The sequence below is a fragment of the Chiloscyllium plagiosum genome, unplaced genomic scaffold (genome assembly GCF_037043375.1).
Source record: "Chiloscyllium plagiosum isolate Xiang-an unplaced genomic scaffold, Cpla_swu_hap1 HiC_scaffold_30, whole genome shotgun sequence".
In the NCBI taxonomy this organism is placed as follows: Eukaryota; Metazoa; Chordata; class Chondrichthyes; order Orectolobiformes; family Hemiscylliidae; genus Chiloscyllium; species Chiloscyllium plagiosum.
This window is the reverse complement of record NW_028270168.1, coordinates 11,834,500-11,858,592: the sequence shown is the minus strand read 5'-3', so window position 1 is coordinate 11,858,592 and position 24,093 is coordinate 11,834,500. Positions and strand designations below refer to the sequence as shown.

General features: G+C 43.6%; 1 protein-coding gene across 3 annotated transcripts in view; it reads right to left on the bottom strand.

The window, feature by feature from the left end:
- Window positions 1–24,093, bottom strand: part of LOC122563513 (receptor-type tyrosine-protein phosphatase U-like) — a 374,817-nt gene that overhangs the window by 273,902 nt on the left and 76,822 nt on the right. For all 3 annotated transcript variants that reach the window (XM_087976736.1, XM_087976734.1, XM_087976735.1), the window contains exon 6: window positions 22,507–22,684. In XM_087976736.1, the coding sequence (XP_087832862.1) occupies window positions 22,507–22,684 (178 nt within the window). The remainder of the gene's footprint in view (window positions 1–22,506; window positions 22,685–24,093) is intronic.

Here is a 24,093-nt window from a genome sequence, read left to right as displayed (position 1 = left end):
AGGGCTTAGCCCTTTGACTTTAGTTTTCTATGTTTTTTTGTATGTGTCTTCACTGTTTTTTGGTAGTTGGACTGAGCCCTTGTGAGAAAATACAACTTTCCAGATGAGCTGATCCTGTGGGTAGGCCTGACCTTAAGACTTGGCCTCTGCAAAGACTGATTACCTGCATGTTTGCTGGGAGGTGAGTACTTGCTGCATTCTGGAGTTCTCTCTGCATTGTGGAGTGGACCAAGCCCCTGTGAATTAACTGCACCTTTATAAAGTACTGTGTTCCTGTGAGTGGGCCTGGTCCTTTGGGTGGACCAGGCCTCTGAAGACTGAACACCTGTATGAGTGGTATGGACTCTGCCTTTGGGTATGGACCAAACCCCTGGAGTCAACTGCAGCCTCACAATGCACTGTGTTCCTGAGAGTGGGCCTGGTTATCCCTGGAAAGGCCAGGCCTCTGTGGAGACTGAACACCTGTGTGTTTGTGCTGGGAGGTTAGCATTTGCTACATCCTGGAGTTTGGGTGTGGACTCTGTCTTTGTACTCGAAACTGTATTGAGGATTTTGTGAATTCTGTTACTGTATGTGGATTTTGCAATTAATTATGTTTGTGTGGGCAAGATTGGGCTAGTCAGTATGTGGGGTGGCTGGGAGCTGGAGGATCAATAATCGGACTGGGGGAAAGCGGATTGGGGGGTGGGTCTATTAGTATGCAGGGTGCTGGGGGCTAGGCAGCCAACAGCATGCCCATAGGAAAGCTGATCAAGGGAGCGGGAGCCAGTACACGTGCTGGTTGGGGACTGGAGGGTTGATGACTGGCCTGGAGGAAAGCGGGCTGGGAAGAGCCTGTCAGTATGTGGGGCAGGCAGGGTCAAGCAACTGATCGCGTCCTCGCAGGAAAACCGGTACAGGGCAGGCTGGTCAGTATGTGGGGAGGCTGAGACAGGCTAATAGTAATACCCTGTAATAGTAATTTTAACATCACTGGGTCATCGAGTGTTATCCCCACTCCCTCCCAGACTGTTTTACTGGGTGCCTTGGCCCTGGTGTTGGGAGAGGAGTGGGGCCTCGAGCCTCCACCACCTGATGACTAGACCACAGGCATTCTAGGAAGGGGTGTGCTGGGGACGTTACCATCAGTGACCCTGGGGGTGGGGTCGCTGGAGGTTTGAGGACAGTTGGCGGTGCCAGACCAATCCTCACTCTCACGGTGGGGGAGGGGCTGGTGACCGAGGGCGACTGCCCAGAGGAGGGTTCAGGCTTGGTGGTGGACACGTGGACTCTGTCTCCAGCAAAGGTTTTGACTCCCAAGTTTTGGCTCCCAGGTGCCCCTCAACTCAGCTCCCCCTCATCCCCCTTGGGGAACTTTGGGACTTTGTCGAGGAGATGCACTGTCGCTGAGGTAGAGCCCAACTAGCACTCGACCACTGGAGCTCCTTTGAGCTGGTATGCTGATTGGTCCAGGCTGCTCGCCAAGCACCTAGGCTGGACATAAACAAGTGAAAGCGAGTCAGTAACTTCCTTTGCACACTACTGGTGAGGACAAGGGACGTCTACCACCCCCCCTCACCCCCGACCTTGTCCTCCCAGTAAATGTATATAGAGTTCATTGTATTGGTGGTGGCTGCACAATACAGCTAACATTAAGACGATTATAACTAGCCTCAACATCAACTGCAGCAGGGAGTCACAGCGCAGATTCCAGACCTTCTTGGGTCTTCGGGACAGGAGGTATGCGGTGTAAAACCCATACCACCCTGGGAGACAAAGCCACCTGGCTCCTGGAGAGTCAGCTCACCCGCAGATCAGGCTGGGTAGCTATCTTGTTGGCCCCACATTTTCAGCCAGAGATCTTGGGGGTCAGGGAGCCTGTGCCAGGCCATTTGCTTCACCTGACAGTTCAGCTGGGGGGAGGGGAGGGGTGGGGGGGGGGGTGGTGCTTCACTTTGTGAATGTCTATGCTCCAGTAGTCAGACTGAGGCAAACACGCTTCTACAAAGAAGTGTCCACTCATCTCGCCTCTATCGACAAAGGCCAGTGCATTGTCCTCAGGGGAGATTTTAACAGCATCCTTCAAGGACAAGGACCACAGCAGTGCCCAGTCTGGTTTAGTGTAGAGAAGAAGGTTGGGGAACTTGGTTAAGTCCTTCGACCTGGTCTGGCAGAATCTCTATCCTGACTCCATCGCCTTCACCTTTGAGAGGCCTGGAGTCAGAGCGTCCAGAATCAACCGCCTGTATGTTTCGTGGGCGTACGCCTCCTGCTTTCCGGTGGCCTCCATGCGGCAGGTCTATGCACGGCCCATCACCTGGTGTGGGCGGAATTCCTTCCGTTTGGTACCCAATTCGAATCCATGTACTGGCACTTTAACTACCCGTTGTTGGAGGACGAGCGGTTCTGCAACTCGTTTCATGGCTTCTGGGGCTGCTGGAGAAGGAAGCAAGGCAGCTTCCCTCTTTGAGGCTCTGGTGGAACATGTGCAAGGCTCACGTCTGCATTTTCTGTCAGGACTATGTGAGGGGGTCGACAAAGAGGCGGAAATCCAGGATCGAGGAGTTGGAGAAGGAGATGTTCAATCTGGAGTCACGTCTCAGTCAGCCCGATGTGGACCTGGCCCAGCTCCTTGTGCTGCTGGCTGATAATGGTCTCTCATCTTGGATCTGGAGGGTATCAGGGCCCAAATTCATTCCTATTACATGGCCCTGTTGTCTCCAGATCCATCCAGCGAGGATGCTCACAGAGTTCTGTGGAAGGACTTGCCACAGCTCAGCCTGGAGAATGCCAGAAGGCTCGATGCTCCCATCACTTTAGAGGAGTTGACCGGCGCCATCGACCGGCTCTTGAAGGGCAAGTCCCCAGGGCTGGACAAGCTGACTGGAGTTCTTCAGGACATTCTGGGATGTCCTGGGGAGCGACTACTCATAGGTCCTGGGGGCGTGTCTAAATGCCAGAGAGCTGCCCCTTTCTAGGTATCATCCTGCTGCCAAAGAAGGGGGTCCTTTGTTCTCCAAAGAACTGGCATCCAGGCTCCCTCCTTGGCATGGATTGTAAAATTTTCACCAGGGTGTCGGCTTCTCGCCTGGCTTCCATGCTGGCCCACATGATTTACCTGGACCAGTCCTATACAGTCCCATGCTGGAGGATACACAACAACGTCCATCTAGTCCAGGACCTGATCCATTTCAGTTGTCGAGCGCCTTCCTTCTCTTGACCAGGAGAAGGGGTTTGACAGGGTTGATCAGGAGTACCTGCTAGGGTCTCTGCAGGCAGTTCATTGCTGGGTTTGACTTTTGTACACCACTGCAGAGTGTCTGGTTAAAGTTAACAGGTCCCTGATGGCACCCCTTTGCTTTGGAAGAGGAGTACGTCAAGACTGCCCCTTGCCTGGCCAGCTGAATTCCCTGTGCATGGAGCCTTTAGATTAGATTAGATTCCCTACATTATGGAAACAAGTTCTTCAGCCCAACAAGTCCACACCAACTCTCCGACTCAGACCCACCCAGACCCATTTCCTTATCCTATATTTACCCTGACTAATGCATCTAAACTATGGGCAATTGAGCATGGTCAATTCACCTGACCTGCACATCTTTAGATTGCGGGAGGAAACCAGAGCGCCCAGAGGAAACCCATGCAGACATGAGGAGAATGTGCAAACTCCACAAACAGTTGCCCGAGACAGGAATCGAACCCGGGTCCCTAGCACTGTGAGGCAGCAGTGCTAACCACTGAGCCACTGGGCTGCTTTCTTGTGCCTCTTGTGGAAGAGGTTGTTGGGGCTGGTTCTGCGTGGCATGGGCACGGGGGTGGTCTTCTTGGCTTACTCCAATGACGTGTTCCTCACTTTCTCTGACCTGGAGAGGATGCGCGAGTGCCAGGTGGTGTACTCGGCGGCATCTTCCACCAGGATCAACTGGGCCAAATGTTCTGAACTACCTGTCGGTCCATGACAGGTGGATTCTCTGCTGGAGGAGTTACAGAGGTTCAGCTGAAATACCACCCATCTTCTCTGTCTGGGGGTCTACCTCAGCCTGGCTGAGGAATCCTGGCCAGCCAATTGGCAGGAGCTGGAGGCCAAAGTCTGGGCTCGCCTAAGCCGCTGGACAGGACTGCTCTGAGTGCTATCTTACAGGAGTCAAGTGCTGGTTCACTCCTCAACCTTCTATCCTCCAGTGAAAAAAGTCCCAGCCTCTCCTCACTAAACTCACCAGTCCTGGTAACATCCTTGTTGATCTTTTCAGCACCCTCTCCAATTTGATAATATCCTTCTTAAGCAGGACAACCAGAACTGTGCACAATACTCCAAAATGGGCCTCCTCAACATCTTGTACACACACATGACATCCCAACTCCTCCACTCTATGGTGTGAGCAATGAAAGCAAATGTACTAAACAGGTTCTTTACCACACTGTCTACCTATGACACAACTTTCAAAGAACTACATACCTGAACCCTAGGTTGCTCCGTTTGACAACATTCCCAGGACTCTTCTATTAACTGTGTAAGCCCTGTCCTTGTTCATCTTATCAAAATACAACACCTCGCATTTATCCTAGTTAAATTCCATCTGCCACTCCTTGGCCCATTGGCCCAATTGATCAAGATCACTGTATTTTAGATAACCCTTTTCACTGTCCACTATACCACAAATTTTGGTAGTATCCACAAACTTACTAACCATGCTTCCTAAATTATCATCCCAAACATTTATATAAATGACAAACGATAGACCCAACATTAATCCCTACAGAACACCACTGGTCACAGAGTATTCTGTTGTTTAAGATGCTGTCTTTCAAGAGAAGTTAAACTGAGCCTGGTTTGCCCTCTCACAAACAAAAAAGATGTTCTCCCTGGTATTTTGGTCCATATTATCCCTAAACCAAAATTGCTAAAACACATTGTCACGTTGCTGCTTTAGGGAACTTTTGTGTGCAATCGGCTGTTGTATTTCCTACGCAAAGTGAGTACATCTCAAATGATATGCTGCTGTAAAATACTTTAGAGCATCAAGTTTGTGCAAGATGATAGTTCCTTTTGCCCCGATATAGTAATGTCATCTACTTCAATCCACATATGTGAACTATTTTGCATCAGTTCTCTTTCCCACTTTCAAAAAGCCTCAAAACTCAAATTTTTAATTTGTATTGCTGCCTGTTCATTTCATCCTGTCTTCTCTCCTCAACGTCTGCTCTCTAAATTCTGTTTGGATTGGGGGATTGTGATATATTAATGTAAAGTCATTTTAAAGCAATGAAGTTATGTTTTGCAGAAAAGTACTATTATGAATCACCAGGGAAGCACACTAAAAACCAAAGTGCACTCTTCCAAAGTCATCACAAAAGTTAATTTTTAAAAAGTATGCAACATTTCTTAATGCATCTTGTTTTCAGATCCAGTTAAATAGAGAGCAGGATTTTATTTTTAACAATTGCTAGAATTACTATTTATTACAAGTAATTAAGTTTCAGCTACAGGTAAACAGTTGTAAACTGTCAGCTTATAACACTACAAATTAAAACTCTAAACCCTTACATACACACAGAGAAAGAAAATGGGCAGAGGGAAAAATTGGAAAGACAGTTCAATGGTCTTTGTTTCCAGGTTTTGTTGTTGAGATGATCTTTATGATTCTTCTATGGCCAGTACACTGCTTCAAGGTTTTACTTGGACACTTCCATTGGCTGATAAGAGATATATGGTGGCCAGTTCCCTTATAAAAACTCTATGACTTATCAGTTAAATGTTACAGCTTATAACAATTGTTGCAGGAAAGATAAACTTGTTACTTTCAGGTTGGGTGAATTTTGACACCAGAGAACAGAGGGACCACTCCCCAGCAAGAGAAGGATTATCACTTCTCTCTCTGTAACTGGCTCCCAGTTCCAAGTTCATCAGTCACTTGGGAACCAATCACACCATTCTTGACAAGCAAAAGATTTCAGTCATTGATAACTGGTCACTACTAGTCCATAGATAAATCAAGTTCTTAATTCTAGCCAGATCTGCATCAATATAGCCCCTTGGCTTTAAAAAGTTCAGGAATTCAAAAGTTTTTTCAAACAATCGGTTCTGATGCTTACCATGGGTGTCATATTACTTGCTTTTAAAATTGCAGCCACCTTTTCAAACACTGGTTTTAAAATAGCACTTTCTCATTTCAGATCATAATTTTGTAAAAGGCACAAAACAAAAAGACATAGTCTTAACTGCCTTCATCTTTAGGGAAATTTTCAAAAGTATGTTTCATTACAAAGCAGGTGATACATAAACACAAGACTTTCATTTGTTTAATCTTTCTCCCTTCTTATACAACTTAAAACAGTTGTAGCATTTTGTAAACATTTAACTTATTCCAACATTTTACTGGATATAATGCATCTGCAATTATTTTATCTTTTCTAGTGGCATGAGTATTTTTTACTTTAACTTGTTGCAACTAAGACTCTACCTGAATTATATGGCATTAGATTTCCAAACTTTTTATTCAAGGCCAGTGTATTTTGATCAGTATAAATGAGCATTTCCTTGTTTCCATGTCAGATATAAATTTCAAAGCAGTGCACAGTAAACACCAATTCCAACTTCTTGCTTTCCACAGGACAATACATCAATTGACATTGGTTTGAACTCATAGAGAAGTACCCCATTGGCTTCTCTATTCATGACTCATCATTTTGTAAGAAGACAGCATCCACTCCCAAATCACTAGCATTAATTGACATTCTGAAAGTATCAGGGATGGCTAATATTGCTCCTTTTATTTAGATTACCATCTAGTTTCTCAAATCCGGCTTAGCATTCTGCTGACCACTTTTGCTTTAACAAATTTGTTAAAAGCACAGTTATCCTACTGGAATTATGAACAAATTTCTGATAAAGTCCACGTATTCCTCAAAATGTCCTGATTTCTCATTTCATTTTAGAATGAGATAATCCTATTAAAGCCTTCACTTTTTCTGTTCTTGGCCAGAAAGTAGGTGGGACCAAAACAGTGAATGTTTTTAAAAAGAAGTTAGATACAGGTTTTAGGATTAGAGAGATCAAAGATTATGGGGAGAAAATAGGAACAGGAAGCTGAGTTGGATGATCAGCCAGGATCATACGAGTGGCAGTTCAGGCATAATTCTCACCGAGCCATGGCACACAGTTGAAAACCATTGCAGTAGTTTTCAGGATCTGGACTTCAGGATTACACTTGAGCACTTAATCCAAAGGAATGTAGGTCAATAGTAGCTCCCGTTCAATGCAATCTTAAACAGAAAGATTTTTTTTCCAATCTGAAGTCAGGGAATTCATAGTGCTGACTAAGACAAAAGTTAAATCATCTTAAATAGGTTTTATGAAAAATACAGTTGAGGTTTAAGCGAACTTCACTGGATGCTATTTACTAATAATACTAAAATTGTGCCTGATGATGCCTTCCAGATCTGATCCTGAAGGTGGATGAGGATGCTTCCTCAAGCAATGCTCAGACTTCCACACCCCCCATTGTACACTGGTAATCCTAGCATCGATGTGATTGCCTTTCTTGGGCTGCTTGAGTTTCTAGCCATGAAAGATAAGCTAGTGTTAAATTAATCTACATGAAACTGAACTACGATAATATGGAATAATCCAAACTCTTGAGCAGTAATTCCCAGATTAAGGAGTACTTGCAACTTGTTCCAGCCTTTGATCACCATTCACTTTGGAAAGAATGCCAGATGATTAATACAATGTTTAGCAAAGAGGAAATAAGAGCTCAGAAAGAGTCAGGTCTCTCCAGTTTTTTGAATTACACAGTTAGAATGGTTGGTTTTATTTACAAGTAAGGATGGTTCTAGTTCAGTCCCAAGATAGGACCATAACTTGAAGTTTAAGATGTAGAACTACTTTGGGTTAAGGCAGGAAATAGTAAAGGATAAATTGACATTTGTGAAAATAGTTCATAAGCCATTTAACAGTAGTTACAAGGTCAGAGTAATTAGAAAGAAATAAATGGAGAAAATAAATATATGGTAATAATCAGGGGGAGCTTATTTACATGTAAATTGGAAGATCATTAGCAAAAGGTAATTTAGAAGCTTAGCTTACAGAGTGCCTTCAGGACAATTTCTGAAAACAATATGTTCAAGAGCCAACTAGGGAACAATCTTTCTGACACCTGGCAATGTACTAAGAGATAGAAGTAATTATTAACTTCTAACTGAAGAAGTCTGCAGATGACAGCAATCACAGCACAATAGAATTTAGTGTTAGGTTGAAAATGAAAAGTGTGGGTTCATGACTAGTGTTTTAAGCTTAAATAAAAGGTAACTATAAGGGTATGAAGGTTGATCTAGCTAAGGTGAACCTGCACCATTTAATAATTCTCAGCCAAGATTTATCGAAGTGAGAAACAAAGGCTTTTTAAGAAGATTGCATCATGACTAAATAAGGAAATTAAGGATAGTAGCCAGGGAAAGAGTTGGCCCACTCAAGGACAAAGTAGGGAATCTATGTGTGGAGCCAGAAGAGGTAGGTAAGGTCCAAAACCAATATTTTGTGTCAGCATTCACAAAAGAGAAGGAATTGGTGGAGGATGATCTCGGGGAAGGGAGTATTGAATTCAAAGTTTGTGAGAAGATTTGTAGCTTGGGTGCCCGTTGTTGTGGTTCTGTTCGCCGAGCTGGGAATTTGTATTGCAGACGTTTCGTCCCCTGTCTAGGTGACATCCTCAGTGCTTGGGAGCCTCCTGTGAAGCGCTTCTGTGATGTTTCCTCCAGCATTTATAGTGGTTTGTCTCTGCCGCTTCCAGTTGTCAGTTCCAGCTGTCCACTGCAGTGGCCGGTATATTGGGTCCAGGTCAATGTGTTTGTTGATAGAATCTGTGGATGAGTGCCATGCCTCTAGGAATTCCCTGGCTGTTCTCTGTTTGGCTTGTCCTACAATAGTAGTGTTGTTCTACACTAGTAGTGTTGCTGTCATCCACATGTGTGGCTACTAAGGATAGCTGGTCGTGTCGTTTCGTGGCTAGTTGGTGTTCATGGATACGGATCGTTAGCTGTCTTCCTGTTTGTCCTATGTAGCATTTTGTGCAGTCCTTGCATGGGATTTTGTACACTACGTTGGTTTTGCTCATGTTGGGTATCGGGTCCTTCGTCCTGGTGAGTTGTTGTCTGAGAGTGGCTGTTGGTTTGTGTGCTGTTATGAGTCCTAGTGGTCATAGTAGTCTGGCTGTCAGTTCAGAAATGTTCTTGGTGTATGGTAGTCCTTTGGGTTGTGGCATGTCCTTAGGCATCTGTTGATGAAATTGCGGGGGTATCCGTTTTTGGCGAGTACATTGTATAGGTGTTCTTCTTCCTCTTTTTGCAGTACTGGTGTGCTGCAGGCTGTTGTGGCCCTTTTGAACAGTGTCTCGATGCAACTTCTTTTGTGTGTATTGGAGTGGTTGCTTTCATGGTTCAGGACTTGGTCTGTGTGTGTGGCTTTCCTGTATACCTTTGTGGTGAATTCTCTGTTCGGTGTTCTCTGTACCATCACGTCTAGGAATGGGAGTTGATTGTCCTTTTCTTCCTCTCTAGTGAATCTGATTCCTGTGAGTGTGGCGTTGATGATCTGGTGTGTGTTTTCTATTTCTGTGTTTTTAATGATTACAAAGGTGTCATCTATATATCTGACTCAGAGTTTGGGTTGAATTTGCGGTAAGACTGTTTGTTCTAATCTTTGCATTACTGCTTCTGCTATGAGTCCAGAGATGGGTGAGCCTATGGGTGTGCCGTTGATTTGTTCATATATTTGGTTGTTGAATGTGAAGTGTGTTGTGAGGCACAGGTCCAGTAGCTTGAGTGTGCAGGACCTGTGCCTCAAACAGAGAACAGCCAGGGGATTCCTAGAGGCATGGCACTCATCCACGGATTCTATCAACAAACACATCGACCTGGACCCAATATACCAGCCACTGCAGCGAACAGCTGGAATTGACAACCGGAAGCAGCAGAGACAAACCACTATAAATGCCGGAGGAAACATCACAGAAGCTCTTCACAGGAGGCTCCCAAGCACTGAGGATTTCACCTAGACAGGCGATGAAACTTCTGCAACACAAATTCCCAGCTCGGCAAACAGAACCACAACAGGGAGTATCGAATTTCTAAGCCATATTGCTATTAGAAAGGAAGAGCTGTTGTGCTCCTAAAAAGTATTAAGGTGGATAAGTTCCCGGATCCTGATGGGATCTATCCCAGAATGTTAAGGGAGACAAGAGAACAAATTGCTGCAACACTGACAGACATCTTTGTGTCCTGTTTGGCCATTTTGGCAAGAAGAATAGAAAAGCAGTATACTATTAAATGGAAATAGATTTCATAGTTTAGTGGTAGAATCTCTGGTATATGAATCACAGAAACATTATATGCAGGTTAACAAATCTCTTTCAGGAAACGAAACCTGTCATTGTTAAATGATATGGCTTACATGCGACTCCAGGGCCATAACAATATAGCCAAACAAACCACCCATTTTGAATCAATTTCTAGTAAGTCTCAACACAGAAACAAAACCAGACAGACCTTCTGGCATTGGCCGAGACACCAGAAATGACCACAGCAAAAACAACCCAGTTGACCCTACAAAATGCTCTTTACTAACATCTCATGGCTAGTTGATTTGATTTTGATTTGATTTATTGTAGTCACATGTACCTAACAATAGTGAAGAGCTTTGTTTTGTGAGCAGTACTGGTCCATCATTGCAAATAAGGAAATACAGGTCATAAGGTGCCTCAGACTAGTCAAGCAACAGCCCGACATAGTCATACTCATGGAATTGTATCTGAGAAACAATGTCCTAAACACCACCATCACCATTCCTGGTTATCTCTTGTCGCACTGGCAGGACATGGTGGCACATTACTATGTTGTTGGGTATGAGTTGTACTGGGATTCCTCAACATTGACTGGATCTCATAAGACATAGGAGCAGAAATTAGGCCATTCAGCCCATCGCATCTGCTCTGCCATTCAATCATGGCTGATAAGTTTCTCAACCCCCTTTTCCCTGTAGCCCTTGATCCCCTTGACAATCAAAAACCGATCTACCTCAGTCGTAAATATACCCAATGACCTGGCCTCCACAGCCTTCTGTGGATGTGAATTCCATAGATTCACCACACTCTGGCTGAAGATGTTTCTCCTTATTTCTGTTGTAAAAGGTCTTCCCTCTACTCTGGGATATCAAAGCAATTACAGAAACATGGCTCAGGAATGGACAGGACTGGCAGCTTGAAGTCCCAAGATACAAATGCTACAGGAAGGATAGAAAGGGAGGTAAGAGAGGAGGGGAAGTGGCGTTTTTGATAAGGGATAGCAATGCAGCTGTACTGATGGAGGATATTCCCGGAAATACATCCAGGGAAGTTAATTAGGTGGAACTGAGAAATAAGAAAGGGATGATCACCTAAATGGGATTGTATTATAGACCCCCTAATAGTCAGATGGAAATTGAGAAACAAATTTGTAAGGAGATCTCAGCTATCTGTAAGAATAATAGGGTGGTTATTGTAGGGGATTTTAACTTTCTAAACATAGACTGAGACTGCCATAGTGTTAAGAGTTTAGATGGAGAGGAATTTGTTAAGTGTATACAAGAAAACTTTCTGATTCAGTATGTGGATGTACCTACTAGAGAAGGTGCAAAACTTGGCCTACTCTTGGGAAATAAGGCAGGTCAGGTGACTGAGGTGTCAGTGGGGGAGCACTTTGGGGCCAGCGACCATAATTCTATTCATTTAAAATAGTGATGGGAAAGGATAGACCAGATCTAAAAATTGAAGTTCTAAATTGGAGAAAGGCCAATTTTGATGGTATTAGGCAAGAAGTGGATTCTGGGTAATCCAAGATGGAGGATGGGAAAAATTTCTGGCTGGAAGAGCTGCTCCTGTTTTTTTGAGGTATTTTAGGTGTTGGAGGTGATTTCCTCGAATTCCAGGAGCAGCAATTACTGTTTTATATGCTGTTGCATTGTTTTGGAACTTTGGAAAAAAAAAGTCAAAACAACTGCGGTTTAAAAGGGAGAAGAGTAGACAATGGAAGCACATGGTGAGGACAGTGCAGGAGAGAGAGAGAGAGAGATAGAAAAAACCTGCACAGTTACTGCTTTTGCTGTTTGAATTCGTATATCGCTGGACATCGGAGTGCATCTGGGAAAATTAACAAACAGTGAAATTCACAACTAATCTTGGAGGAACTGTTGGGTGAAGTTCACAGCACAGAATCAGATAAGTTAATTGTTGTTTTAAGTCTGTCCAAGAGAAAGGCTGCAGTAGTGAGTATAGTGGATTCTTTCTTGATTATATGTTTTTGGAGATAAGTCTCTTGATTAAACTGAAAATATAAGCCATAGCTATTTATTTAACCTGGGGCAGTGTTTGTAGAGGAAGAAGACTGTGTTATTTTCTGGGTCTGTAGATTGTGAAGGAGCAAAAATGGCCTTTGCAGTGATATGTACTTCTTGTCAGATGTGGGAGGTTAAAGAGAGTTTAAGGGTTACTGCAGATTATATCTGCCATAAATGCTGTTGGATGCGAATCTTATCAGATCGAGTGGATTGGTTGGAGAGACAGATAGAAGCGATGAGGAATTTGCAACAGCAACAGTATGTGATGGATGGCAGTTATAGGAAGGGGGAAAAGTCTCAGATACAGTCACATAGATGGATTAACTCCAGGAAGGGTAAGAGAGGTAGGCAGCTAGTGCAGGAGTCTTTTGTAGATATACCCATTTCAAACAGGTACGCTGTTTTGGAAAATGTAGGGGGTGATGGATTCTTAGGGGAACATAGCACGAACAGCCAAGTTTGTGGTATTGAGACTGGCTCTAATGCAACGAGGTGTACATCGGCTCCCAAGAGATCAATTGTGTTAGGGGATTCTGTAGTCAGAGGTACAGACAGACATTTCTGTGGCCAGCAGAGAAAAAGCAGAATGGTGTGTTGTTTCCCTGGTGCCAGGATCAAGGATGTCTCGGAGGGTGCAGAATGTTCTCAAGAGGGAGAGGGGCCAGCAAGAGGTCATTGTCCACATTGGAACCAACGACATAGGAAGGGAAAAGGTTGAGATTCTGAAGGGAGATTACAGAGAGTTAGGCAATAATTTAAAAAGGAGGTCCTCAAGGGGAGTAATATCTAGATTACTCCCAGTACTACGAGCTAGTGAGGGCAGGAATAGGAGGATAGAGCAGATGAATGCATGGCTGAGGAGCTGGTGTATGGGAGAAGGATTCACATTTTTGGATCATTGGAATCTCTTTTGGGGTAGAAGTGACCTGTACAAGAAGGATGGATTGCACCTAAATTGGAAGGGGACTAATATACTGGCTGGGAGATTTGCTAGAACTGCTTGGGGGGATTTAAACTAGTAAGGTGGGGGGGGTGGGACCCAGAGAGATAGTGTGAAAAGAGATCGATCTGAGACGGGTACAGCTGAGAACAGAAGTGAGTCAAACAGTCAGAGCAGGCAGGGACAAGGTAGGACTAATAAATTAGACTGCATTTATTTCAATACAAGGGGCCTAACAGGGAAGACAGATGAAGTTAGGGCATGGTTAGGAACATGGGTCTGGGATATCATAGCAATTACAGAAACATGGTTCAGGGATGGGCAGGACTGGCAGCTTAATGTTGCAGGATACAAATGCTACAGGAAGGATAGAAAGGGAGGCAAGAGAGGAGGGGGAGTGGCATTTTTGATAAGGGATAGCATTACAGCTGTGCTGAGGGAGGATATTCCCAGAAATACATCCAGGGAAGTTATTTGGGTGGAACTGAGAAATAAGAAAGGGATGATCATCTTATTGGGATTGTATTATAGACCCCCCAATAGTTAGAGGGAAATTGAGAAACAAACTTGTAAGGAGATCTCAGCTATCTGTAAGAATAATAGGGTAGTTATGGTAGGGGATTTTAACTTTCCAAACATCGACTGGGACTGCCATAGTGTTAAAGGTTTAGATGGAGAGGAATTTCTTAAGTGTGTACAAGACAATTTTCTGATTCAGTATGTGGATGTACCTACTAGAGAAGATGCAAAACTTGACCTACTCTTGGGAAATAAGGCAGGGCAGGTGACTGAGGTGTCAGTGGGGGAGCACTTTGGGGCCAGAGACCATAATTCTATTCATTTTAAAATAGTGATGGGAAAGGTTAGACCAGATCTAAAAGTTGAAGTTCTAAATTGGAGAAAGGCCAATTTTGACGGTATTGGGCAAGAACTTTCGAAACCTGATTGGCGGCAGATGCTCGCAGGTAAAGGGACGGCTGGAAAATGGGAAGCCTTCAGAAATGAGATAACAAGAATCCAGAGAAAGTATATTCCTGTCAGGGTGAAAGGGAAGGCTGGTAGGTATAGGGAATGCTGGATGACTAAAGAAATTGAGGGTTTGGTTAAGAAAAAGAAGGAAGCATATGTCAGGTATAGACAGGATAGATCGAGTGAATCCTTAGAGGAGTACAAAGAAAGTAGGAGTATACTTAAGAGGGAAATCAGGAGGGCAAAACAGGGACATGAGATAGCTTCAGCAAATAGAATTAAGGAGAATCCAAAGGGTTTTTACAAATATATTAAGGACAAAAGGGTAACTAGGGAGAGAATAGGGCCCCTCAAAGATCAGCAAGGCAGCCTTTGTGTGGAGCCACAGAAATGGGGAGATACTAAATGAATATTTTGCATCAGTATTTACTGTGGAAAAGGATATGGAAGATATAGACTGTAGGGAAATAGATGGTGACATTTTGCAAAATGTCCAGATTACAGAGGAGGAAGTGCTGGATGTCTTGAAATGGTTAAAAGTGGATAAATCCCCAAGACCTGATCAGGTGTACCCGAGAACTCTGTGGGAAGCTAGAAAAGTGATTGCTGGGCCTCTTGCTGAGATATTTGTATCATCGATAGTCACAGGTGAGGTGCCGGAAGACTGGAGGTTGGCAAACGTGGTGCCACTGTTTAAGTAGGGCGGTAAAGACAAGCCAGGGAACTATAGACCGGTGAGCCTGACCTCAGTGGTGGGCAAGTTGTTGGAGGGAATCCTGAGGGACAGGATGTACATGTATTTGGAAAGGCAAGGACTGATTCGGGATAGTCAACATGGCTTTGTGTGTGGGAAATCATGTCTCACAAACTTGATTGAGTTTTTTGAAGAAGTAACAAAGAAGATTGATGAGGGCAGAATAGTAGATGTAATCTATATGGACTTCAGTAAGATGTTCGACAAGGTTCCCCATGGGAGACTGATTGATTAGCAAGGTTAGATGTCATGGAATACAGGGAGAACTCGCCATTTGAATACAGAGGGTTGTTTTTCAGACTGGAGGCCTGTGACCAGTGGAGTGCCACAAGGATTGGTGCTGGGCCCTCTACTTTTTGTCATTTGCTTAAATGATTTGGATGCGAGCATAAGAGGTACTGTTAGTAAGTTTGCAGATGACACCAAAATTGGAGGTGTAGTGGACAGCGAAGAGAGTTACCTCAGATTACAACAGGATCTGGACCAGATGGGCCAATGGGCTAAGAAGTGGCAGATGGAGTTTAATTCAGATAAATGCAAGGTGCTGCATTTTGGGAAAGCAAATCTTAGCAGGACTTATACACTTAATGGTAAGGTCCTCGGGAGTGTTGCTGAACAAAGAGACCTTGGAGTGCAGGTTCATAGCTCCTTGAAAGTGGAGTTGCAGGTCGACAGGATAGTGAAGAAGGCTTTTGGTATGCTTTCTTTTATTGGTCAGAGTATTGAGTACAGTAGTTGGGAGGTCATGTTGTGGCTGTACAGGACATTAGTTAGGCCACTGTTGGAATATTGCGTGCAATTCTGAGTCTCCTTCCTATTGGAAAGATGTTGTGAAACTTGAAAGGGTTCAGAAAAGATTTACAAGGATGTTGCCAGGGTGGGAGGATCTGAGCTACAGGGAGAGGCTGAACAGGCAGGGGCTGTTTTCCCTGGAGCGTCGGAGGCTGAGGGGTGACCTTATAGAGGTTTACAAAATTATAAGGGGCATGGATAGGGTAAATAGACAAAATCTTTTCCCTGGGGTCGGGGAGTCCATAACTAGAGGGCATAGGTTTAGGGTGAGAGGGGAAAGATATAAAAGAGACCTAAGGGCAACTTTTTCGCACAGAGGGTGGTACGTGTCTGGAATGAGCTGCCAGAGGATGTGGTGGAGTCTGGTACAATTGCAACATTTAAGAGGCATTTGGGTGGGTATATGAATAGGAAGGGTTTGGAGAGATATGGGCCGGGTGCTGGCAGGTGGGACTAGATTGGGTTGGGATATCTGGTCGGCATGGACAGGTTGGACCGAAGGGTCTGTTTCCATGCTGTACATCTCTATGACTCTGTGACTCTATAACTTTCAAAAGCTGATTGGGTGCAGATGTTCGTAGGTAAAGGGACAGCTGGAAAATGCAATGCCTTCAGAAATTAGATAATGAGAGTCCAGAGGAAGTAAATTCCTGTCAGGGTGAAAGCAAAGACTGTCAAGATTAGAGTGGTGCTGGAAAAGCACAGCAGGTCAGGCAGCATCTGAGGAACAGGAAAATCAATGAAAAGCCCTTCATCAGGAAAAAAGGGCTTTTGCCCAAAACATCTATTTTCTTGCTCCTCAAATGCTGCCTGAACTGCTGTGCCTTTTCAGCACTACTTTAACCTTGACTCTAATCTCCAGCATCTGCAGTACCTACCTCCGCCAGATGGGAAAGGCTGGTAGATGTAGAGAATGCTGGATGACTAAAGAAATTGAGGTTTGGTTAAGAAAAAGAAGATATATCAGGTATAGACAGGATAGATCAAGTGAATCCTGAGAAGAGTAAAAAATTGTAGGAGTATACTCAAGAGGGAAATCAGGAGTGCAAAAAGGGGGCATGAAATGATTTTGGCAAATAGGGTTAAGGAGAATCCAAAGGGTTTTTACAAATACATTAAGTACAAAAGGGTAATTAGGGAGAGAATAGGGCCCTCAAAGATCAACAAGGCAGCCTTTGTGTGGAGCCGCAGGAGATGTGGGAGATGCTAAACAGGTATTTTGCATCAGTATTTACTGTGGAAAAGGACATGGAAGATATAGAATGTAGGAGAATAGGTGGTGACATCTTGCAAAATGTCCATATTACAGAGGAGGAAGTTCTGGATGTCTAGAAATGCATAAAAGTGGATAAATCCCCAGGACCTGATCAGGTGTACCCTAGAAGTCTGTGGGAAGCTAGGGAGGTGATTGGTGGGCCTTTTACTGAGATATTTGCATCATTGATAGTCACAGGTGATGTGCTGGAAGACTGGAGGTTGCTAACGTGGTGCCACTGTTTAAGAAAGGTGGTAAGGACAAGGCAGGGAACTATAGACGAGTGAACCCGATGTCAGTGGTGGGCAAGTTGTTGGAGGGAATCTGGAGGGACAGGATGTACATGTATTTGGAAAGGCAAGGACTGATTATGGATTGTCAATGTTGGGTTGGGATATCTGGTCAGCATGGACAAGTTGTGCTGAAGGATCTGTTTTCGTGCTGTACATCTCTGTGTTTCTGTGACTCTGCTCTAAGGCTGTGCCCTCAGGTCCTAACCTCTCCTACCAATGGAAACATCTTCCCAACATCTACACTGTTCAGGCCATTCAGTATTCTGTATGTTTCAAGTCAATCCCCACCACCCCTCATCCTTCTAAACTCCATAGAGTATAGATCCAGAGTCCTCAAATGTTCTTCATATATTAAGCTTTTCATTCCTGGCACCATTCTAGTGATCCTCCTTTGGACATGCTCCAGGGCCAGTACATCCTTCCTGAGATATTGGGCCCAAAACTGCGCACAATACTCCAAATGTGGCCTAACCAGAGCCTTATAGAGCCTCAGAAGTATATCCTTGCTTTTATATTCAAGTCCTCTCAAAATAAATGCCATCATTGCATTTGCCTTCCTAACTACTGACTCAACCTGCAAGTTTACCTTGAGAGAATTTGGGGAAGAACTCCCAAGTCTCTTTGCACTTGAGACTTCTGAACTTTCTCCCCTATTAGAAAATTGTCCATGCCTTTGTTCTTCCTAGCAAAGTGCCTGACCTCATACTTCCCCACGTTGTACTCCATCTGCCAGTTCTAGATTAGATTAGATTAGATTACTTACAGTGTGGAAACAGGCCCTTCGGCCCAACAAGTCCACACCGCCCCGCCGAAGCGCAACCCACCCATACCCCTACCCCTACATTTACCCCTAACCAAACACTACGGGCAATTTAGCATGGCCAATTCACCTGACCTGCACATCTTTTGGATTGTGGGAGGAAACCGGAGCACCCGGAGGAAACCCACGCAGACACGGGGAGAACGTGCAAACTCCACACAGTCAGTCGCCTGAGGTGGGAATTGAACCCGGATCTCTGGCGCTGTGAGGCAGCAGTGCTAACCACTGTGCCACCGTGCCGCCCACTCTCCTAACCTATCCAAATCCTTCTGCAGCCTCCCTACCACCACAATGCTATCTGTCCCTCTACCTATCTTTGTATCATCTGCAAACTTAGCCAGACTCATTAAGTCTCATGGCACATGTTAAACATGGATAAGGAGACCTGTTGCTGATTATCATGTACCATCCTCCTCTAGTGGTCTCCAGAATTACTGATACTAGTCTTCAGCCAAATCGATTCACTCTAGGTGATATCAAGAAATGGTTGGAGGCACTGAACGTTACAAATACTTAGGTCCCTGACAACATTCCAATCGTACTGAAAACTTGAACTCCAGACCTTTTGATACTTAACATGTACACCTATTTTACATCTCTATCTCTCCTTTCCCACCATTCGTACTCTCCTTGTCTTTTTCTCTGGGTGTCCTTATCATCTGTAGCACTCGTTCCTACTGCCTCTTTTTCAACAGCTTAAAAATATCATTTTCTATTCCTATTCTATTCTAAAGTTTTTTGAAACTTGAAACATTACTCTGTTTCTCCAAAGATGCTACCAGATCTACTGAGTTACTCAAGCAATTTTTGTTTTATTTCACATTCCATTACCTACAGTCTTTTGTTTTTATAAGAGTAAGTAGAATTCTTCACCATCCCCTTTAGTTTGTGTGACCAGGAATGTTAATAAAGGGGTAGTATGTGTGGCTACTGAAGATAAAATGAAAGTTCCAATACTTTCAGCTTTAGAAAATGGTCATAATGATTTTTAAAGTAGCAACAAACAGTGAGCCAGATGAGATTTGCAAAGTTGCAGAAAACAAGAAAATCTGCACTTCAGCAAAGTCTTTCAGTAGTACTCAAGCATAATAATGATATTCTACTTTTGAATGAGAGTCGAGAGAATGTAGAAACCTCATGTTCCCAGCATACTGTCAGAAACAGAAATAATCAACTTTGAAATTCTTCTTTTACTGTCTTCTTATCCAAAATGTTTTGCAATAACAACAAATGTGGTTTCAACCATCTTGACAGCAAATCTTCCAGTGCCAAAAGCAATCCCTGAAGGGATTTTTATTAATGATTTGCAGACCTGGTATGAGACTTGAAAAGTGAATCTATACTCTGCACTCTTCCTGATGATCCACTCCTCTCTTTATCCTAAACTTGAGTATATGGCATAAGAACCTTAAGGTGTCAAAGTGTGGCACTGGAAAAGCACAGCAGGTCAGGCAGCATCCAAGGAGCAGGACAGTCAATGATTCGGGCATAAGCTCTTCATTGAGACCCTGCTTGTGCCCAGAACTTTGAGTCTCCTGCTCCTCAGATGCTGCTTGACCTGCTGCGCTTTCCAGTGCCACACTTTTCGACATCTGATCTACAGTCCTCACTTTCTCTGAACCTCAAGATGTACCCACTTCTGGTCACCCAGTCATTGGAAGGATATTATCAAGTTGAAGAAGTTTCAAAAGATATTTACAAGGATGTTGCCTTGTATGGAAAGTTTGAGTTATAAAGAAAGGGTGGATAGGATGGCACTTTTTTCACTGGAGCATAGCAGGTTGAGAGCTGACCTAATAGAAGTTTATAAATTAATGACAGATATAGACAGAGTTGATGGTAATTGTCTTTTCTCAAAGATGGGGAAATTCAAGACTGTGAATGTGAGAGGAGACATTTAAAAAAGACATAGGAGGCATATTTTTTTACACAGATGAACTTCCTGAGAAAGTGGAGGATGCGGGTACAATTACAATGTTTAAAAGACATTTGGATGGATAAATGAATAGAAAAGGTTTAGAGGGATAGGAGCCAGGAGCAGGCAGTTTGGGATTCTGTTCAGCAAGGTCAGTTTCCATGCTGCATGACTCTATTACTCTATGTCATTATACTGTTACTATAGTTAAATGTTGATATATCTTAGCTCTTCCTGGATGGTGCAACTTCATTATTCATTGGTCTTTTGTTGTCAAATGATGTTTTTCAACAGAAGATATTATGCAAGAAGGAAACTAATTGGTGCCCAGTCAAGATGAACTGGTACCCTCTCAATGAACACCCACTTCATACTGATGTGGCAGGCCGCTGGCAACAAATCTTTTAAACCATAGGATTTGAAGTGATGTTATTAATCAACTAATATAATTTCAGCTGCTGAAAGTAGTTTCAGGCCAGTCTTCAGCCATTGCCTTCCTACATCATTTCAAATGACCATTGCAGGGACATTCTTACAGAACAACAGACTTCAGAAGGAGATGGTGGATTAGAAATACATTCAGTTAAATTGAAATACTTTAGTGAAATGTTTCAATTGAAAGTATGCAGAAAATAGTTTCTATTGATGATGTTGCAAACTTAGAAAATAATGGAAGAGATGTAGGCTTGGAGTTTAATGAACATTGGGTATGTGCCTCTGGGGTATGCTGTGATGTACCTATGATTTCAGTCATCACATGACAGAAGACTGCTGGAAGACTGAAGCTGGTGCAAGTGAGATCATTGAGCTCTACTGCATTATCTTCATGTACATATTATGAATAAACATTAGCATCATCGAGCCATAGAGATGAATAGTCCAACTCGTCCATGCTGACCAGATATCCTAAATTAATTTAGTCCCATTTGCCAGCACTCAACCCATATCTCTCTCAACTCTTCTTATTCATACAGTGGAACCTTGATTATCCGAATATCAATTATCCGAATATCGGATTATCTGAAGGAAATCTCGAGGTTTCCAACAGTGATTACGTCTTTTGTTTACAGTTATTAAACAGGCACTGTCTCCAAATAACTGACCACCAGCACTCTCTCTCTCTTTCCCCCCCCCCCCCACATTTCTCTGGAGTTCTACACAGGGGTGTACTCTAAACCCTCCTTCCCCAGATAATCTCTCCAACATTGTCCTCTACAGGGTAAAGGTCAAACCTGTCAAAACGTTGCAGTAAAAATTTGTGTGTGTGCGTGTGTGTTATTTGGAGACTTACCCCACAAAAGCAGCAGCAACAGCGGCAGCAGGATCTTGTTGCTAGTGTACAGTCTGGCTGCCCTGGAGAGTGGGCGGGGGCAGGGTGCAATGTTGGATGGGGTTGGTGGGGTGGTTGGGGGGCAGTGTTGGACTTGGTTGGGGGGGTGGTGTTGGACTGGGTTGTGGGGACGGGCAGGGAGTGGTGTTGGACAGGGTTGGGGGCGGGCAGGAGCAGGTGGAGGGCGGTGTTGGACAGGGTTGGGGGCGGGTGGGGAGCAGTGTTGGACAGAGTTGGGGACGGGCAGGCAGGGATGGGGCAGAGGGCAGGGACTTGTGCGTGCTGAGTGCTGCTCAGTCTTCTGACCTGGGAGCAGACTTAAAAAACTCTGAGCCCCAGAGGAAAGGCACTTCGACAATTCACCGAATAATCGATTATCTGAATGAAATTGTGCCCGCCCATCTCGTTCGGTTAATCAAGGTTCCCCTGTATAATCATCCAGATGCCTTTTAAACGTTGTAATTGTACTAGCCTCCACCACTTCCTCCGGCAGTTCATTCTGTACATGCACCACCCTTTGCGTGAAAACGTTGCCCCTTAGGTCCCTTTTAAATCTTTCCCCTCTCACCCTAAGCCTATGACCTTTAGTCTGGACATCCCCACTCCAGGGAAACGACCTTGTCTATTTACCCTATCCATGCTTGTTTAAAATAAGTCTAGAAATCTGACCTGAGCTTGCATGATGTACAGAAGAACCCATACTAAATAAGAACACCGGCCACTAACGAGCTGATAAGTGACATTCTCTGATGGGAAGTATGCAAGATTCTAAAATTGTTGGAGAAACTCAGCAGGTCTGGCAACATCTGTGGTGAGAAAGTCTGCTGACAACATCTTCAGAATTATACTGAACAATAATTCTGTTTTGTTCTGCAGATGCTACCAGATCTGCTCAGATTTCCAGCAATTTCTGTTTCTGATTTCCAGCATCTGCAGTTCTTTGTTTTATTTTATCATAACAACTGTTTGAAATTGCCAGAGAAAGATTCAGGAACTAGGACAAGAACTAAATGAAAAGGAATTGTATGTTAATAATAAGTAGCAATCTTACCCTAGTGCACTGTACAAGAAAATCTTGAACAACAAAGTTACCTTTAACAATCAATGCTGCAAAGTTAGACACTCCTGCTCCACTTTCAGACTGAATCACACAACGATACAGGTCCTGGTTTTGCTTTGTCAACTGTTGTAGTTGAAAGATTGCAATTAGTATTGCAGGGTTGATGCTTTCTGGCTGTGCTGATGGGTTGATTACACCTCCGTGCTGTCTCTGTTAGTGAAATCAATACAATAATGTTAAAATATAACAGCAATTTAGGGAGAAAATGTGCAAAATGTTTAATCAGGTGGTCACTCAAACAGCACAACTTGTTCCAACGTACAGTAGTTTTGACTTTGCACTGATATAAATCGTATGGTGTATTTTGGACATAATGACATTCAAAGCACAAATAGTGGAGGGTGGTAAACCTCATAGTAATTTTACAACACACCAAATAACTTCATCCGGACTCCATATTATGGAGGAAAAGTTTCCATTGATACTCTGGGATTTTTTTTAAAAGTAGTTTTATGCTACTACCAGTGTGGCAATCGTTGTGATGCTAGAGTTGAAGAAGCAGAAATAATTTGACTGTCATTGCACCAGGACCTCAACACGAAACTCGTCCCACTGTGGAAACTCCAAACTACAGTTCTTGTGTGGCTTTCTGTCATTGCTGTGGGATATAGGTGAATTAATGTTATTTCTGCAATTATAAGTTCTGATACAGAGTAAATGAATTCACATTAGTTTGGGATTGTTTCGGACGAGAGCTGACTTAGCAAAAATGAGGAAACATATAATCCGTTAAAGAAAATGGTATGTTAGCATGAGACGTGATTACAGAACAATGGTGGATGTATGGGCAAACAGGAAAAACATCTGTTTCCCACTTGTACAGAGACACAGGAACAAACCCCAATTAAAAGGGCTTAGTGATAAGATGCTGTGAGGGGCAGCGCAGATGGAGGGAACAGATAATGGTAAGCAAAGGATGGGATGACGTCAAACAACCTTATAGGAGGCAGAGATAGACATTTGTCACGGACAAGGCCGGATAAACAGAAGTTGTGGGATCAGTCTTAAGGAAATGAATGACGTAAGCAGAGGATGGGGGCAAACAATGGAATAAGGAAAACATGTGGGAAAAAAACTGTATAAATTGCGAGAGTTTGTTGGATTTGATGTGCATTTGTCATTGCCTTACCTGGCATTAGACATGGCACCCACTTGCAAGTGTACAAATAAACGACTCTGTTTCAGATTTTTGGTCTCGGACTGAAATTAATAAAGTGAGTGAGCTTTTGTTTCTCACATTGCAAATGTAGGTCAGAGTGAGAAGGTGTGAACTGATTAATTAGAAGCAGTATAAGTATCAGCTGTGACTCAGTCAGTAACACTGCCTCAGCCCCCAACATGAGCACAGCAGGCCCACCTCCAAACACAAGCACAATGCCCTTCTTAAGTTTCAGACCCCAGTTATTAGGCTGAAGCCCCCCTCCAGAGTTTTGAGAAAAGTCTAGATCTGTTATTGATCTTTTTTCTGACATTAAACCAATGACTCATATGCTATTTTGGGTATAAATTAAAGATCCAAGAAACTACTTTGAAGAAAAACAGGGATTTCTCCATTCTAT